At 35.5% G+C, this 18,996-nt stretch overlaps 1 protein-coding gene across 3 annotated transcripts in view; it reads right to left on the reverse strand.

The window, feature by feature from the left end:
* The window catches only part of LOC126769937 (uncharacterized), a 411,147-nt gene that overhangs the window by 327,683 nt on the left and 64,468 nt on the right, over window positions 1–18,996 (reverse strand). The window contains exon 1 of one of the 3 annotated variants that reach the window (XM_050488949.1): window positions 10,542–10,571. The exons of the other annotated variants lie outside the window; for them this stretch is intronic. Within the exon in view, the coding sequence (XP_050344906.1) occupies window positions 10,542–10,544 (3 nt within the window). The 5' untranslated portion in view covers window positions 10,545–10,571. Of the gene's footprint in view, window positions 1–10,541; window positions 10,572–18,996 lie in introns of those variants that run through there. 3 annotated transcript variants of the gene reach the window in all.

Raw genomic sequence — 18,996 nt, forward strand, 5'->3', positions numbered from 1 at the left:
CTTTAGCGCATTATTTGCTAAGTACGAAAGAGATAAAACTAGTGTTATTATCAATTTGCGCGGGGTTATCGATGAATCATCATTAGCGCAGCATTAAGAGTACCTGCGTACAATTAAAATGGATTTAAATAAATAGTGAAGCAAAAAAAGCTATAATTATTTTTCATGACTTCATAAGTTTTTACTGACAGCTTATATTTTTTTGACTCATACTAAAAGTGACTCTGTTTAGTGGACTATATGCCAACATTGGTCTTGTTAGTGGTGGATACTTGGACTACTTTTGGTCATTCACCTTTGAATATATTTTGTTTTCTTTATTATATGGTTGAAATCTTTTTCAATGCCAATGTCTATGAACGGGGTAACCACTTACCTTCCCATTTGCTTGTCTACCTACCTATTCTATAAAGTAAAAAAACTACTTTAGAAGTAGGCAACACATCGAAATTTTCTGAATTAAAAAAATTGTGGAAGACTATGAAGGTAAAAATAAAATGGCGACATAAAGTGCGATGGCACATTTCACATATTTTATTGCTCTCAATAGTGGATGTCCTTTTGCGTTCTGATCGTGTTATAGTTTTTTTAACAACCTCAACGCGCGTGGGTTTATTATTATGAAAATAATGATACAAATTTTGTTTATTTTTAAGACAGTCGGGATATGTTTACGTTTTTAGCATTAGCAACACAGTTAACGATTTTTAATGGCGTAATAATGTAACGCGTTGTAAATTGTTTATTCGTATAAGGATCAAATTCGGTCTTTGAGCCTAATTAAATGAAGAATATTTTAATTGCATTCAATTAACATACCTTTGTAATTTAGTAGTCAGACAAGAGCAACTACTAAATTTCTTGCCGGTTCTTCTCGGTAGAATTATAAAAATAATTTTGTTTCATCTTGTATAATGATGATTCGATAATGCATATTGAATATAAAATATTTTGATTTGATTTAATATATATATTATCTGTGACTGACGGATCACAGATTCAAGATCTCTGAATAGAGCCGAAATGGCCCAGTGGTTATATATATATATATATATATATATATATATATAACCACTGGGCCATTTTATATATATATATATATATATATATATATATATATATATATATATATAATTTTATATATATATGTCCGGGATGGCAAATGACTCTACTCCACCTGATGGTAAGTGGTAGTAGAGTCCAAACGCGACGACGGCCAGTACAGTCGGGAAGAATGTTCTGTACTAGCCGTCACTGCCTTGCCGGCCCGCAGATGCCTCTTCACGCCTCGTTTGAAGGAACCCTGGTTGTAGGAGGAGGGGAACGCGTTAATGATAATCGTGGATTTCAAATCAGGCAAGCATCACTGGACGCTTTGCGCACCTTCTCCCCCCGCCGTAAAAATTGCCGGAGCTAGTTGGGTTCTCTGTATCCCGCGAACCCAACTAGGATAGTCGAGCCAAAAGTCGGGGCGTGACGGTAGTATGCACAAGCGATCCCGTGACGCCCACCGAATAGACAGTGAGTGTACCGCTGGTTTTTTAGTGAGTATTCCGGTGCACAGGCGCCGGCGAGTCCCACATACCCCCCCCCACTTTATGTGGGTGAAACGCGTAAATGTTTTTCTAGCGAAATGAAAAAAAAACATTACTGAATTTTCATGTGTTTTAGTTTGTATTTATAAAAAATTACTAATTCACTGAAATTCTGCCACATATGTATCTATGGTGGAAACTCATCACTCCTAAAAGGGAGAGGTGACTTTTTTATTTTTATCTGTGAATCTTTCTTATCTGTGTCTTTCATAATATACATAAATAAACAACATAATGCAATACAGCGAACACCCTGACCTACGCGATCTCAGTACCGGTCGCGCGGGTTACCTTATACGACACGCCACTCTTCCTGTCCGTCAGTGCGTGTGATTTTTATATTAGCCTTGAATACATGTTGAGATTCAACTTATGACTCATACGATTACACTAACTATATATAATTAAAGTGTGATAGAGCGACATTTATATTTAAAACTTTGTTGTCCCTCAGGTTTTTTTTATTATATATCAAATTACTATTGGATGTACTATAAGTTTTTTATTCTGTATTTGTATAGGGATCTGCAGACTTACTGAAGACCTGACCGATTTCGAACACGGCGGCCAATCTCAAGATTACCCAACTGCACAAACACAGGTGCATTCTGTTCCCTCACTCTCATAATCCAATGGAATAACTATGACGCAGGGCCATTGGTTTTACATGCTTTCCGAGGCACGGAACTACTGACCTGACCTGGGGTGTGAACTCAGGATCTGCGGTCTTGTATCTTACTACAGACACACGACAACGAGGCAGTCAAGAAGGCAGTCTCTTAGCATATTTGAAATACCTGATAACTATATACTTAGTATTATACAACTTATAATAATATTATGTGAACTATAATTATAATCCACTGAGACCCAAGTAATTCTCCTTAATGCACTGATTTACGACTATAAGATCAAATAAAAATGCTACAGACTTAAATTCACTTTTAAACACAACATAAATCTTTGAACTATTTATCTCCTTTTTAAGATGCGTGTCGTCCATAAATAAAAGTTCAGATAGTATTTTCAATGCCGTTGACCGTGACTTTCAGTACATTACTTCTTAATAAGAAACACCCAATCAAATTAAAAAAAATTGAGGCCGATTTAACCTCAATTGTGAAGTTAATAAAGTTTATTATTCCGTGAAGTGATTTGACATGTTATGTAGTGAAATGTACATTTTTATTATCACTCAAGTATCGCGTTTCAGCGATGTACGTTGCGCGTCAAGTCCATGTTCCGTGGTATATAATTCGTGATCAGTTGTCAATGAAACGCGTGTATGACGTCAGTCTCGCCGCAGGCTGTATAGGCCCGGTAATAACAAATTAGCTTGGGGTTGGTGACTCACGGGTGAAGGGTGACCATATTATGTTACAAAGGGTTGAAAGTCAATGGATTTAGTTTCCGAGTGGGACGGGATTTTAACAGATTGGATAATATTTTAATTTAAAACTTGATCTAAATTATAAGAGTTCTCTGGTATCTAGTAAAGATGGGAAATCCGTCCAAGTAGGTCCACCCACTCACCAAATATTCTACTGCCAAATAGCTATATACTCAGTATCCTTACGGTCTGATTGGAAAAGTGAGTGAGAAAGCAAAATTCCCAAGTCTTGCAGTTCTTACGGTACCTATGTCTTCGTTGAACTTATTTACATTGTGATAAACACTACTTTTATGTATTAAATGTTTTTATACGCTGTGTTTGAAATGAATGTGAGGTTGTTATTCAAATATTAAATATTTTTTATTAGAATATTACTCAAGGTAACACTTAACCACTATTCATTCAAATAAAAAATGTGTACTAATATAACTTGACAGTAATCCGATTAAACAATATTTCATGGGACAACGCGCATGCGCAATAAATTAGTAAATATACAAAACATTGAAACATATTTGAACTTTCAATCTTCGATATAAAATAATCTCGAAGTTTGAAAGTTTAATGTAATTGAGTTTTAAAGCGTTTAATTTTTAAAACATCATAAGAAAATCATTACATTTGAGCAGCGTGATGGAATAGTTTCCATGCCTCTCCTTAACAGGAAAGGACTTTAGAGGCCTTTATCTAGAATTAAGACTCTTATGAGCTGTTACTTTGTAACATTAATTTTATAACTAGTATGATAAATGTACCCATTTGTTTTTCTTTTTAATCATGTTTTCAAATGTCCGCTGTTCGCTTAAAGCACTGTCACAACAATTAACCGGAATACCGGTTTCTGTCCTCGCATTAATAATCACATCGATATATATATTTTTTATTTTTAATCTACGCCGGTGGCGCCAACGACCAGTTTCATGTTCTTTTTTAATTATGTTTTTATTGAGTTCAATTAAAAAAAGTGTCATTTTTCTTATTTACGGAAACACGGAATGGTCGATTGAGATATGTTGACATTGAAAACAAGTCGATTGATTTCGATTAGATTATTGATTCGCATGACTTGTTTAAGAAGTCAAATGTAAGAAAGGAAAAGTTTTAATTAATTATAAGAAATATGACTTGGTCAAAGTGAAATCATCTCATGTCGTATATACGTTTTGACACGTATATACGACTTACCGAGGAGACCAGGACTCAGGAAAATTTTCTTACCACTGGGTAAGAACGCGTGAATCTTAACCGATGATCGTAAGTTCAAACCCGGGCAAGCACCACTGAATTTTCATGTGCTTAATTTGTGATTATAATTCATCTCGTGCTTTACGGTGAAGGAAAACATCGTGAGGAAACCTGCATGTGTCTAATTTCACTAAAATTCTGCCACATGTGTATTCCACCAACCCGCATTGGAACAGCGTGGTGGAATAAGCTCCAAACCTTCTCCTCAAAATGAGGAGAGGAGGCCTTTAGCCCAGCAGTGGGACATTCACAGGCTGTTTCGGTCGGTCGGATAAGAAATATGAATTCTAATAATAGATTCAATCAGATGTTATTTATTTTCGCTGTCTTGTTGGTCCAGGGGCTAACTTTGTGACGCCACGGTAGCGATCCCGTGACGCTCCTCGTTAAGACAGAAAGGGTACCGCTGGTTTTTTAGTGGGCATTCCGATGTTCGAGGCGCACTCGGTAAGGCGTTCTTCCAGCGTTAAAAAAAGGGGCTAACTTTGCGAACTAAAATGCAAAAAATTAAAATGTAAGAAATGTTAACCATCGCTTACATCGCCAATGTGCCACCAAACTTGGGAACTAAGGTGTTTGATCCCCTATGCCTGTAATTACACTGGCTCACTCACCCTTCAAACCGGCACATAACAATAGCAAGTACTGCTGTTTTGCAGTAGAATATCTGATGAGTGGGTGGTACCTGCACAGACGAGCTTGCACAAAGCCCTACCACCAGTAAACGCTTCTATATTTAATAAACAACTTTGACCTGATTTGTTTACAGAGGTGGTAATGCGGTCTCGTGTCGGATTTGCCGTCAAATCGTATTATAAGATTGAAAGGAATCATATATTCCTTATATTGTTTGCGCACACACTTGTGCACTGCGGCCAAAATCGGGAAGTCATCATTCATATCATAATCACGATATACAATGTAAGTGAAACCGGATAACAACCCAGTTTTAATAGATGGCACTGATTAAACAAACCGCCAAATTACCACCATGTAGTTTACTTGGCAGCCCTACCAGCAGTTTATACAATAAAAACAAGTAAAGGTGGAATGCAATACCTTTGTTTTTTTGTCCTCCAATTACTTCGAACATTACATATATTACATAACACTTGTATAAATATGTTTGTCAAATCTATTTTATAGCTATACTTACAGCCAGTAAGGTTCCGTAATACGACAGAAACATATTTCTTTATACATTAAATACAAGACAATTTGAACGCCTGTGTTAGTTATAACATACATTTTTATATTTAGTAAAACATTTTTCGTCAACTGAACATACATTCAACGTCAACGTACGTATGAGCCGAGAACAAAGGCTTAGTTTCATAATAAGTTTAGGCAAATTTAGGAGAATTTACAGAATAAATATACACAGTTTGTTAATCCGTGACGACCTACTTGAAGGTTGTTTTACGCTTTTCAGATTTGTAATATGTCCGATACGCTTCGTTATAACTAGGACGCGCATGTGATTTTGTTTGCATTACCTAATATTATTAAATTCATTGATTCACGTGCGAGTAGAGCGTGTGAGAATATTTTTGTTTTTTTTTTTATCAATATAAATATATTTACAACGATATAACGCTTTTTTATAGAATAGGAAGGCGGACGAGCATATGGGCCACCTGATGGTAAGTCACCAACGCCCATAGACATTGGCATTGTAAGAAATGTTGACCATCGCTTACATCACCAATGCGCCACCAACCTTGGGAACTAAGATGTTATGTCCCTTGTGCCTGTAATTACTGGCTCACTCACCCTTCAAACCGGAACACAACAATACCAAGTACTGCTGTTTTGCGGTAGAACATCTGATGAGTGGGTGGTACCTACCTTTTTTTTCACGCAGTGGAAACCTTCAGAATGGTACCCAGCTCCCATGGGGGGGGAACTGGGTTATGTGGGATTCTTACCCACTAAAACCACTGCGATGGCCGTCCTCGGCACGGATCGGGGAGGCTGCGGGATCGTGTAAATATAACGCTTCCGCGGCCTCTCCAGTGCTTTGCTCCGCTCGTGGCTCGGCGGAGCTCTTCTCAGGGGGCAAAGGTAATCCCCCCTCGCACTCCTCGCTAGTGCGTACAGCAGCGCGAGGCCATCTCGGCTGCCGTCCTCCTCAGGGCCGTCTGAAATGAGACACGCGAGGCCCCCACCTCACGCATCCACGACCCCAGGATTACGCCCTATCTTTTAAGCCCCGGGCGTCGGGGCTGTGGGAGGGCCGGGACGACGCCGTCATCGTCTCCGCCAAGCAGGATCGGCCCTTTCCCGTTCCCGCTCCGCCGTCTCCTTCTGAACCATGACGGTCTCACAGAAGGAGGTTACGGCCCTCCACGCCGATTCCCTGCGAAGCATCGCCGACACGATTGCTCGCAGAGACATGTCTTGTCCGACTTCACGGACCAGGATCTCCCTCTCCGCACTCCACACGGGGCACACCTCTAACGTATACTGAGCGGTGTCCCGGTCCGCGCCACAATGGTGACACATTGCCGTTGATTCGCGTCCGATCTTACACAGGTATTCTCCAAAACAACCGTGACCGGTCATTACCTGCGTAAGTCGGAAGGTGACTCGTCGCTTTCGTCTCATCCAAGCTTCGAAGGCTGGCAGGATCGCTCCAACGACGCGTTTGCGTGCGTACCGTTCTTCACAGAGACGGTCGCGCCACGTCGCAAGAGCCCTCCGGTGTTCCTTCCGCTTCATTGCCTCGAGCGCACTCGAAGTGGGCGCGCTTTCACAGTTCTGTCGAGAGACCTATCGGGAGAGACATAACACCCTACGATGGCCAAACGGCCCCAACGAACTGCCACAAATCCCTGCCCCCTTTTAAGCAGGGAACATGGTGGGATCCCGTCACCATCCGCCCAGTACACGGCAACGGTTCCAATGACGTCCCCAAACCAGCGAGGGTGGTCGGGGACATTATAGGGCTCCGCCATGATCGCGACACCTATGGACCGCTCTGCATCGGCAATTGCTGAGCGTTACGGCAGTGGTTAAGGTTCGCATTGATTACTCCTACACCCGCGAATTGGAAACCTCCATTGCCTCCTGAGGGCTAGGGCCCGGTGCTGAGGTGAGAGCCTCGGCGGTCGTCTGGGTTGAGACAGGAGAAGCTTTTTTCTTCCTTCTTCCCTTCGTCGGGCAGCAGCCTTCGGCGCCAAGACGGTGAGCAAAGCAAAGGGCACTTCATTGACCGAGAGGTGCAATTCTTCGCGCTGTGGCCAATCTCGCCACAAGCGAAGCACCGTCACTCCGGTCGACGGTGCTTGAGCACCTCTGCCCGACGTGACCCTTTTCAAGGCACCGGTAGCAGCGTAAAGGTCTACTCTCCAGTGCCTCGACTCTTGCGGAGCCCCATCCGACGCGGATCCGACACACCTTCGTCACTTTGCGTGAGGCGTCGAGAGGACATCGGACCCAGACGACGCCTAGGGACATGGACGTTCGGCGGATGTCGCCCACCTTAACGTTCTCCGCCGAACATCCGCCCACTTCCGCGACCGCCAACGCAACTTCAGTCGGCGTCGTGGCATTGTCCAAGTCCAAGACCTTAAGCTCGCCCATTTTAATTGGGCGAGCTATCCTTACACGGATGGTACCTACCTAGACGAGCTTGCACAAATCTCTACCACCAGTTTAACGCTAGAACCTCAGGAGGATCATATGAATATTATAATCGTCTTAAATAACTTCATAAATATTCTCTATTTATAAAATTTAAAATAAATATTTATAAAACGCAAATTTGCTATAATTAACATGGTCATAATAAGAACTAATTCGAACGAGTCATTGACCTGAACAGTTATTTACTTTAAAGTTTAATTTATTTCTCTTGAACATAGACTGATAAGGAATTCACCATAATTCGGTTTATGAGGCAAGCCTTACAAACTTTCAAAATTACAACTGGATCAACAACCAATAAATTCGAACCCCTCACTTACCTTAACACAACATCTGAGCAGTGATCACCTTAATTTGGTAGGCAATCCAATGTTTTTAAAACCGTATAATTATGAAGATATTTGTCAAAAAACGGTCACGTTAAGATGGTTTCCAAATAAAACACATAATACTGAACAAAGCGCGTATCTTCAATATTTACAAAACGGTACCTCATTTGTACGATATGTCGCGTTTTAATTATTCGAAACACTTTGAAAGGAATTTTCGGTTAGACTGAGACATGCACTAAACTTTTGAAAACACGAGGAACATTTTTAAAGGAAAACAATTTTTATAATGTTAATACTTTTTATGGAGAAGCGACAGAACAATTTTGTTTTAATTCTCCTATACGTATAAAAATTGTTAGTATATATCTATTTCAGAGAAGAGAAGAGATAACTACTTCAGCGATGATAACCTTGCATGCTTTTATTTTATATTCATAGTCTTAAGTTTTTTATTTTCTGTTTTATATATATTTTTTTCCTTTGTTTGAGTGTGCTATAAAGATACTTATTATTTATTATTATTATTTAAAGTTTAATCCAAATTTGATTTTGTGAAGATACGAGGCAGAACCAGTCGTTACATAAAGGTATTTCCTTCATATAATCTCGAGAGAATGGAGCAAATCCGAAACGATTTTCCCCTGCAACAGATTCTCATCGCAATTTTTTTCCGATATAAGAAATATCTCGTAATCACATAAACTATTAATCACAAGATCTTGGAGAAAAAGTGACAAATGATATTTCTATCCTGAATATCAATGTGTGTGTGATGCTCATTTGGTATAATGATTGCGTGTACCAAGTATGTATCCCGATGCCACTCCCTCGCCTGGATTTCATGGACTATTGGGCCTCCCCTAGCACCTTCTACAACCATGTACACAACTAGTAACTAGATAGATAATTGAAATGCCTGATTAATTAATAATTGCTATAACTACGTACGTTTTCATATTCGATTAGAAATCTACCAAATTTACAATCGATTAAAAAATCATTCGAAGTATAGTCAAATCGAAGTGGTTATATCATTAAACATTTTTGTTGATTCATATCAACGTCAAATATTCCAAGAACCAGGTGGTCTCTTTTTCAACAAACAAATATATCAAAGTCAGAAACAATAAAATAGATAACCAATCAGTTTGATAGCGACACGCGCATGCGCACATCATGATGCTATGGCTGTCCAAAACTGCATTGTTAGAGGTCACGTCTCCATGGTTTTATTACATACGTTATAACATTGTTTATATACTCTGTGACATTATCTCACGCATCACGTTACATGCAATAAACGCCGTTAAGTTAAAAGCCGTTAGCGTTCTATTAATTTTACATATATACATTTCATAAATGTAATATGTATATTTATATTACGTCACGAAGTTTTTGTAATAGTTAACACTTTAAGATATTATACTTTTTTTTAAATAACTCATTTGGGCATTATATATACTTCCATTGCTTTTTGTTTTTTTTTTTCGTTAAATAACTTATTGATCTCATATGAAACTATTATTCAAACGTACATCTCATTTCGCAATAGCTTAAGACTTAAATTTCTAACGAAGTTCGCTTTCTCATGAAGCAGCACGTATCTAATATAAGCAGTTTCTTTTGCTGATGTGAAACGCAAGAAATCCATAGCCAGCACACAAAGGACAGCATCCACACAAGCCAACATATGCACACGGCGATTATCACCACACATAAATGTTTGTTCATCAAAATTATTCTATCAACACAATTCGAAACTCACACAGCGATGGGATCGTATAACACATTCACACGCAAAAGTCATAAAAACTCGAATTACATTCACATAACAATGATAAAAGGCATACAACGCCCAACACATATCAAACATTCTTAGCGAATATTTTAGTTTGCACATTTCACAACTGCTTTATAAGGATTTGTTAAGAATATGTTTACTATATTTGTTAGTTTCATATACATTTGTGCTAAATGATTTTAACATATTTTATTAGAGAATAAATCGATACATGTCTATGATACATCTTTATCAAACTTATTAATTTGTAATGAAATAAAAAAATACATCGTCATATAATGAAAAGGCTGTACTTATGCTGTGTTACAAGTTTTAGCTACGTAGGGACAAAAAGTTGTCTAAAGTAAAAGGGCAGGCAATAAACTACTGCGTAATATCAGTTCAAGTCATCCACCAGCCTAGCCAGTTGGTTCTTTGTCAGGTATTGTATCGACGGAAGCGATAAGTGTGCGGCAGACCTTTAAGTGGAATAAGAAATATGTTTTTATTATGTGTTAATAATGTTTAAAAAAGCACTTTATAATTACCATCAGCTTCTATGAATTACTATTTATTACCTGTGAACAAAAAAAAATTATTAATATTTATTTTTTAAAACAAAAAAGTTGCCAGCACATTGATTTGACTTAAAAAATAAAACCTTTTTAAAGTCAAATAAGACTTTAAAGAGGTTTTATTTGCCGTCTATAAAAACACATTTTTAATCCTTCGTATAGTCAACAATTTAAAGTTAACGTGTCCAGAAAATTTAACGGCCATCGAGGCGTTAAAACCGAAATAAGGCGTGCCTTCAGCTAGACAGGCCAACGGTAATCTATACTAGGCGTAATAAACATTTTATTACATGTTGAAACTAAACAAGTAACTGACGAAGACCTCGTCTGGATACAAGTAAGACATTTCCTACACATGTCATGTTGTAAATAATAATGTTGTTATATATTCATTTTATTTTATTTTAAATAGGCAGGCTGACAAATGGGCTATCTAATGGTAAGTGGTCACCATCAACCACATATAGACAGATGGAATATATTTCATTGTACACGACAAAGATTAAAAAAATTACATAACAACATTATCCATGATACTACCTTATTAACATATAACTTTGGCGGTCTTGTCGCTACATAGCGATATCTTCCACACAACCAACAAGATATTTACAGTGACAATATTAACTATCTCAATCATAGCCAATGCGCCACCAACCTTGGGAACTGTGATGGTATGTCTATTGTGCCTATAGTTACATTGGTTCACTCACTAATCAAATCGGAACACAACAATATTAAATATTGCTGTTTGGTGGTAGACCATGTAGATGAAGGGGGAAGTAAACCAACCAACCAAGCAAAGCCCTACGATTAGGAAAGGTTATATCATCGTTACCACTGAGCAATGGCGAAATAATCAGTCAGATTTTATTACAACATCTATTAATAATTTAATTGATTTCTGCTTAATTTTATATTTAATTCAAAAAACACACTGGATGTGCGAACATGAAACGCGACCGCGTCAGTGAGCACCTGACCACAATCGATGAATCTCTTATAGTCACTTTGGTTAAGAGGTATAGAAATATTATCTTTATCCGATACACGTATTGTATGATCTGTACCCCTCATCTTTTAAATTCATAAATAGAAATATATCCAAATACGTTTACCACTTTTTTAATTACGCTTGGGTATGAATAAATACGGACCGATATCGATATATCGATAATACAGCCAAATCAGCTTGGAGACGTTTTTGCGTTTGTAAGCAGCAGATAATATCCTGGGACATTATTCACACACGGCTATCTGATCCCAAACTAAGCAGAGCTTTTATTATGGAAACCAGACAACTGATATACCACATATACTACTTTTCTTTTGTAAATACATACTTATATAGATAATTACACCCAGACTCAGGACAAACAGACATGTACATGCACACAAATGTCTGTACTTGGTGGGAATCGAATTCACAACCATCGGCGTAAAAAGCAAGTATCTACCAACCAAGCCAACCGGCCCGTCGAGATATATAAATAAACACTTAAAACAGTCTTTACATTTTTTAATTTTTATAGGTACTTCATATACATTTTAAACAGGAACTTCTTCAACTTCGCACATTTTGCACTTACCCTGATCTTCGCTTTCATTTATGTTATTGATAATTCGTTCTGATATTGTATCTAGCTCTTCTCGTACTCTTCGTCTTCAATAGCAGTTACAAATAAGCATTTCTCCATTCCTCTACTCCATTATTTTTTCCACAGCTATATCATTATAGCATTCATATTAATTGTGACTTTCATTTGCGACGTGAGTTTTCACTTTCCACCATATATTTTATTTTGAACCAATTAGTAAGAAAATAATAATTAACTAAATGACACTTCTAATGCTACTTATGCCAGAGTTTGAGGCACATAACTAGCGCAAACTGGTATGTTCCGATTTTAGTCACTGTGTGAATTACCTTTACTAATAGAGTTTACCTTTAATATTAAGCTTTTACAAGAGGAAAATATAAAAAATAGTACTTTTTACATTTTTTTATATTTTTTCTAGAAGATGCAGCGTGTATCTTTTCCTTCAAACGAGGCGCGAAGAGGCATCTTGCGGGCCGGCAAGGCGGGGGCGGCTAGTACAGAACATTCTTCCCGACTGTACTGGCCGTCGTCGCGTTTGGACTCTACTACCACTTACCATCAGGTGGAGTAGAGTCATTTGCCCTCCCGGCAAATATATAAAAAATAAAATCGAAAAAGGTTTTAGTATATAATGTCGTTATATAAGTAGCTGTGTTTCACAATTTCACCCGCTTTAGACGATTGACGTGACAAGCTTAAACAGTTGTTGTTTTTAAATAAGTATATTTGTCAATATCAGTTTTATGAAATTGTTACAATATATGAATGCTAAGGGAATTTCGCCCTTATATCAATGTGAAATAATTGTTTAAAGAGAATTTAAGTTGCAATGTTTACTATCTCGTAAACTTCACTGTTAATTGGACTTCATGTTTGGTAGCTACGATAAATATAACAAATTCCAAACGAATTTGAACTCTAAAAACATAGTTTAAAGGTATAAAATTCTACGGTAGGCTTATACCAACTCAACTCCCACGGGTTTCGAGGTATGAATCGCGTGACTTACGGTCCACAGTATGATGGTGAAATAGATGGCTTTTGTTTAAGGTCGAAACCTATGACATCGATTTCCTAATTTATTAAACATTGATTAAAGGTCATTTTATATTAAACTATGTATAAAGCAATTTTTTTAAAAAAAACTTGATCTATAAAAATTAAAAATAGATAAACAAATGTTTGATTTACAAATTAAATGAAACATTTTGATAGTTTTATAGACCTCTTCATAGAAATCGATCGTAAATACATTTGCAATAAAAGATGTTTCTAAAAACGGATTTAATTGAATGTACTTATTTTATCTATAATGGAATATAAAAGTTTAATATATTTTTATTTCATACTACTACAATCATTCCATAAATATTTTATATATTTATTATCCGAATAAAAAATACTAAATATAGTTAGGGTTACTAGTTGCATGAACATATGTGCACAATAAAGAGATTAACGACACACAACAGTGGATAAACTCAATTTTTGTTACATGGTAACTTTATATAAATATAGAGTAAATTTTATAAATTTAAAAATTACTGTCAGTAAATGTCTCAAGGCGGATTAATGGATACACATGGATTTTATTCAACACATGCATGTTTCCTTCACCACGAGATTTTAAACACATGAAAAATTCAGTGGTGCTTACACATATGAGTATGTTATATATAATTGACAGAGTATTTTAATTTTAAAGTTGGTTACGGAATGTACAGTTCACTAGAGGCAGCAGGAAGTCGTGCGGCTGAAACACAACACGGGCAACCGTTAGAAGGCTACGGGTGTGATTTACAACTATATTAATACAGCCTGGAGACAAAGCTGATATTGTGTTGTTAAAAATAAGATCTATGTTTTAAGCTCATTTTATGCTTTAAAATAGCATTTTTAATTATGCTTAATTTCTTGAAATACGATGCCTAAAAATATACATTCAGGTTACAATACTACGCAGATTTCTTACCGTTTCGTCTCGCTAAATGCTGGGGCCGAATTCTACTAATTTGTAAAGATTATGATACGTTCCCGATTCAATTCCGATCCAACTTTCAATCATCTGTATTTATTCGAATCGAAACCGAACCGATATGTTAACATATACCGTTATGTCAAAATCAAACGTAATTGTTAACTTTTATGGCAACAGTCGATAATTAAATTAAAGAATAGGAAAACGGAACAAAATGGCAACGAACACGCTTCGATTCGATTGCGATAATGTAACAATTTTATAGTAGAATTGTTGTACTAGATGTACAACAATTCTACTATAAAATTAAATACTTATCCAAACGGCGGTAGAGTTAAAATAGTGTTGATCCAAAAAGCTTAATTGCATAGCTTACTTGACTAAATACATTATATATTTCAATAAAAGTATCTCTAAGCGATAATTTTACACTTGTCGTTTTATTAATATTGTATATAATTATGAAAAAAAAATATAATATGTTAATTTATGTATATATTTTTTTGCCTAATACAATAAAGTATAATTGTAATTTTAACAATTCAGTATATTATATTATAAGGGTCTGCAAACATTGAAAAAAAAAGGTTAATATGATGATGATTACAGTGTTCATCATCCTACGGAAATTGAACTTAGCTTTCATTACGAATTCCGTTACGTTAAAAACAAAACCTAGAGAATGCCATCTGCCTAGACTAGGCTGCATTATAAGACGTATTACCGATTCGCGTCACCGCCAACCACTTACCTGAGGCGAGTGAAATTATGCTTGAAAAATTTTAAATTACATTTTTATCATTATGCTCGATTATTGTTCTATCTCAAGCGATAATAACTTTGCATATTTCTATCAAACATTACTGTTCTGATTCCTCGTGAAATTAAATTATTCATGAATGTTTTCATTCCATTTCGTTGTAAGCTATAGTAATAATTTTAAATAGCTCAGTGAATTTGTCGTACAGTATATATATATATATATATATATATATATATATATATATATATCACATACATACAATTTTGAAAACCGTTTTTATAAACTCGATTTTTTTTTGCCTAGTCGGGAAATGCAACGGATTTGAGTTATTAGTTTTAAAAAAATGTGATCTTTATAATCACTCCACGTTTTTATTATAAACTGATATGTATTCAAAATCTATTAAAAATTTCACTCACAGCAGGACAATTTGTATAGAATTAGTAATTTATACGAGTTTATAAATCTATGCGATGGATCATTCGGTAACCAAACGTACAAATTCACAAAGCAATAAATTAAAAAGAAAATCCATTCGCTAAATAAATCTTACTTGTAGTAGTTATTATTAACGTTCCTATTAATATTCTAGAAGATTCTTAATATGACAGAAACTTATTTCAAGGACCGAAGTGATTTAATGCTAATAGAATTATCTAGACTTCAGATAAGACATTACATTATGCGCTAGAAACCTTCTTACTTATTACTTAATGGCTTATTATTTTTTAGTAGCTTAAATATCTATATATTTTTGATGTAATGTCTAAAGGTAGGGCTTTGTGTAAGCCCATCTGAGTAGATTATATTCATCAAATATTCTACCGGCAAACAGCAATAGATAGTAGTGTTCTGTTGAGGGGTGAGTGAGCCAGTGTAAATACAGGCAGAAGGCACATAACATTTTAGTAGCCAACGTTGGCGGTGCATTGTCGATGTATGAAATAGTCAATGTTTTTTATAGCGCCAACATCTATTGGCGGTGTTATTACCTACTAAATCATATTTTATTGCTCACGTTTATTATCATACTTAATACTAATTTTAGTGTTAGTAACTTAAAAAATATTTTAAATATTTTATTTATTTTATAGCATACTTGCGAAGTCAGGGCAACAACTAGTGTTGATTATAGAAATTGAAATTGAAAAATAAAGTTATAAGTTCAGCAACTGAAATCACGTTAATATACTTATTGGATCAGGCGATCTCAGTTTTGATTAAATTAACATATTATATAAAATATTTCCTCTTGTTTTATCTGTCGTTTTACAAATAATCGTTAGCTTTACTAATGATGATATTATCCGTCTGTAAAAACTTTCAATTAAATTGAAGACAAAAAAGTTACTGAACACAAGTTTGGAATATTTCTACTTTTGTTCAATTATCCTGTTAAATAAAATGTATTTTTTAATATACTTTCTATAAACGAAGTTGTTTCAGTGCCGATGTGACTCAGCAGACAGAAGGGGTCTTAACTGTACATTGTAGGTTCAAATCCAGGCGTGTACCGCTAAGTTTATACAAATGGTATTTTTTATAACTAGTCGTAGTGGTCGAGAGGAATACTCTTCCTAGGCGTTGGATAATTACGAGCTGTTCTACAATAAAGAAGAAAAAGAAATCTTCTCCGGAAAGCGCTGTATCTTTAGGTATAAGTTTTATTTACATTGGCATTACATAAAATGACTTCCCATTTCTTACATATACATATATATATTATTATATCTTTCAAGTATATCTATTAAAGTGCTAGGACGTAAAAGCTGAGCAAACCCAATTATAATTATTTTTTTTTCGTTTACTAGTTGTTACATAGAACACGTCAATCGAAGCGTCTCACGCTAATTGTTTATCTAAGTGTGAGTCTAGTTATTCAAACCTTTATAACAAGAGTAGCTCTCAATATAAAGAAGGAAATATCAATTTATCAAACAATGGGTTGAGTCGGAGCGTGCAAAATAATAATATGTAACCATTCTATACGCACACGTGCACATAATAAGTACGTAAAACAACAAAGGCACATCCCTTCATAATCCCTATGAGACTAGAGTATGGACCACCCGAAGTAGATGACACTTCATCGATATTAGTGCAACCCTATTGTATCGTATCTTTTGTGATAGCGGATATCATTGCAAGGATGGATTTTATAATAAATATTGCTTATTAATTAAACAATGTATATATTTGAATACTATTGTTGAAGTTATGTTTATACCACATATACGCTCAGAAGGAATTTAAAAATAACACTGGTAATTCACTAATTATATTTATTATATCTTTTAAGCTCCAATTAGCACACGTCCTTCCTAACCAACGGATGACTCTCAAATGACGAATGATAGATTTGAATGATAGTCATCATATAGGCCTCTGCATCTTTGACAGATGATTTAAGCAGCATCGTGAATGATAGTAAAAGTATGAATATTAAGTGTGACTGATCGCATGATAGATGTATATATTAATGAACATAACTATGTGTACATGCTGACAAGATTTTATATACATATTTTTGTTTTATCTAAAATAAGTAGGCGCCGTAAAAAAGTATTTACTTATACCTTACATCACCGAACCTTGGGAACTGAGATGTTATGACTTATGTGCCTTATGCCTGTGGCTCACTCAGTCTAACCGGAACACAAAAGTACTGAGTATTGTTTGGCGGTCGAATATCTGATGAGTGATACACAAATAAAGGTAGATTTATTTAATTGGATGAATTTAGAGAAATTAGACATTATATATCTTGTTATTATTTTACTAAAATTATCATGTTACGATTATGATAATGATATATGATAATAGTAGTTGTAAGAATTAGAAAAGGATTCAGCGCAGAGTCGTTCATATAAAAAAATTGCGCCATTGTTTAGAATGTTCGGATAAAATCTTGGAATTAAACTTCTTAGCGGTTCCAACCAAATTAAGCGTCGATATGAACTCAAATGACTTAATATGATCTGGCATAACGATGAAATTCTTTGTTTAATCACATTGTAAATAATATATAGTATAGCTAGGTATATAATGATCATATGTCGTTAAAACATGAATACTAAAAAAATATATTTATATGAACTACGTTTAATAAGTGAAGCGTTTTTCTATTGGATGAATGTAATACTTGATATTGTTGTGTTCCGGTTTGAAGGGTGAGTGAGCCAGTGTAATTACAGGCACAAGGGACATAAAATCTTAGTTCCCAAGGTTGGTGGCGCATTTGCTATAAGCGATGGTTGATATTTCTTACAATGCCAATGTCTAAGGGCGTTTGGTGACCACTTACCATCAGGTGGCCCATATGCTCGTCCACCTTCCTATTCTATAAAAAAAAAAAAAATATGGCCGCAATAAAAAATAAATGACGGAATTGGTGAAGCGAAAGTGATTGTTTATTGATATAATAAATTTTTATGAATTTATTGTATCTTGATCTGTAAATATTCAAGTCAGCTAGCACGGTGCAAGAGAGACAGCTTGTACGGCAGTGAGGCGTGGGCAAAATTGAAATTCTGTTGGGGCAGTTTACTCAAATATAGTTTAAGCTCAAAATTTGGACATACTGTTGGTGCCAAAATAATAGAATCTCAGCATACTAAAATTAATTCTTATTTGTACATAGAATAAATGAAATGCGCTTAAAAACACTCTAAAGCACATACCCAAGATAAAATAATTATATTACCTAAGTCAGAATCCAAATATACTTCTTCGATTAGGTACAAGTGCCTTCTTGAATCTAAATTATACAAGATTATATTAAATGTTAAGCAAACATCGGTTTAGAATGTTACAATAAAACATAACAATCATTGCCTTAATTAGACGATAGGAACGCATATTGAAATGCATTATGTAATTTTTTTATCTCACCCGAGCCAATGACCCGAGAACTTTGAAATAATGCGTTGATAACGTTAATGTCACCTATAAAACTACGCACCTTGTACACGAGGTAATGTGATATATTGCTTCAAGCAAATATAGCACATATTGCTTTGTTTTTAAGGCTAAAATCGTTTGTGAAGAACTTCTTTAATGATAAGTTGTTGATTGTATGTAATCTAT

The sequence above is a fragment of the Nymphalis io genome, chromosome 8, assembly GCF_905147045.1.
Source record: "Nymphalis io chromosome 8, ilAglIoxx1.1, whole genome shotgun sequence".
In the NCBI taxonomy this organism is placed as follows: Eukaryota; Metazoa; Arthropoda; class Insecta; order Lepidoptera; family Nymphalidae; genus Nymphalis; species Nymphalis io.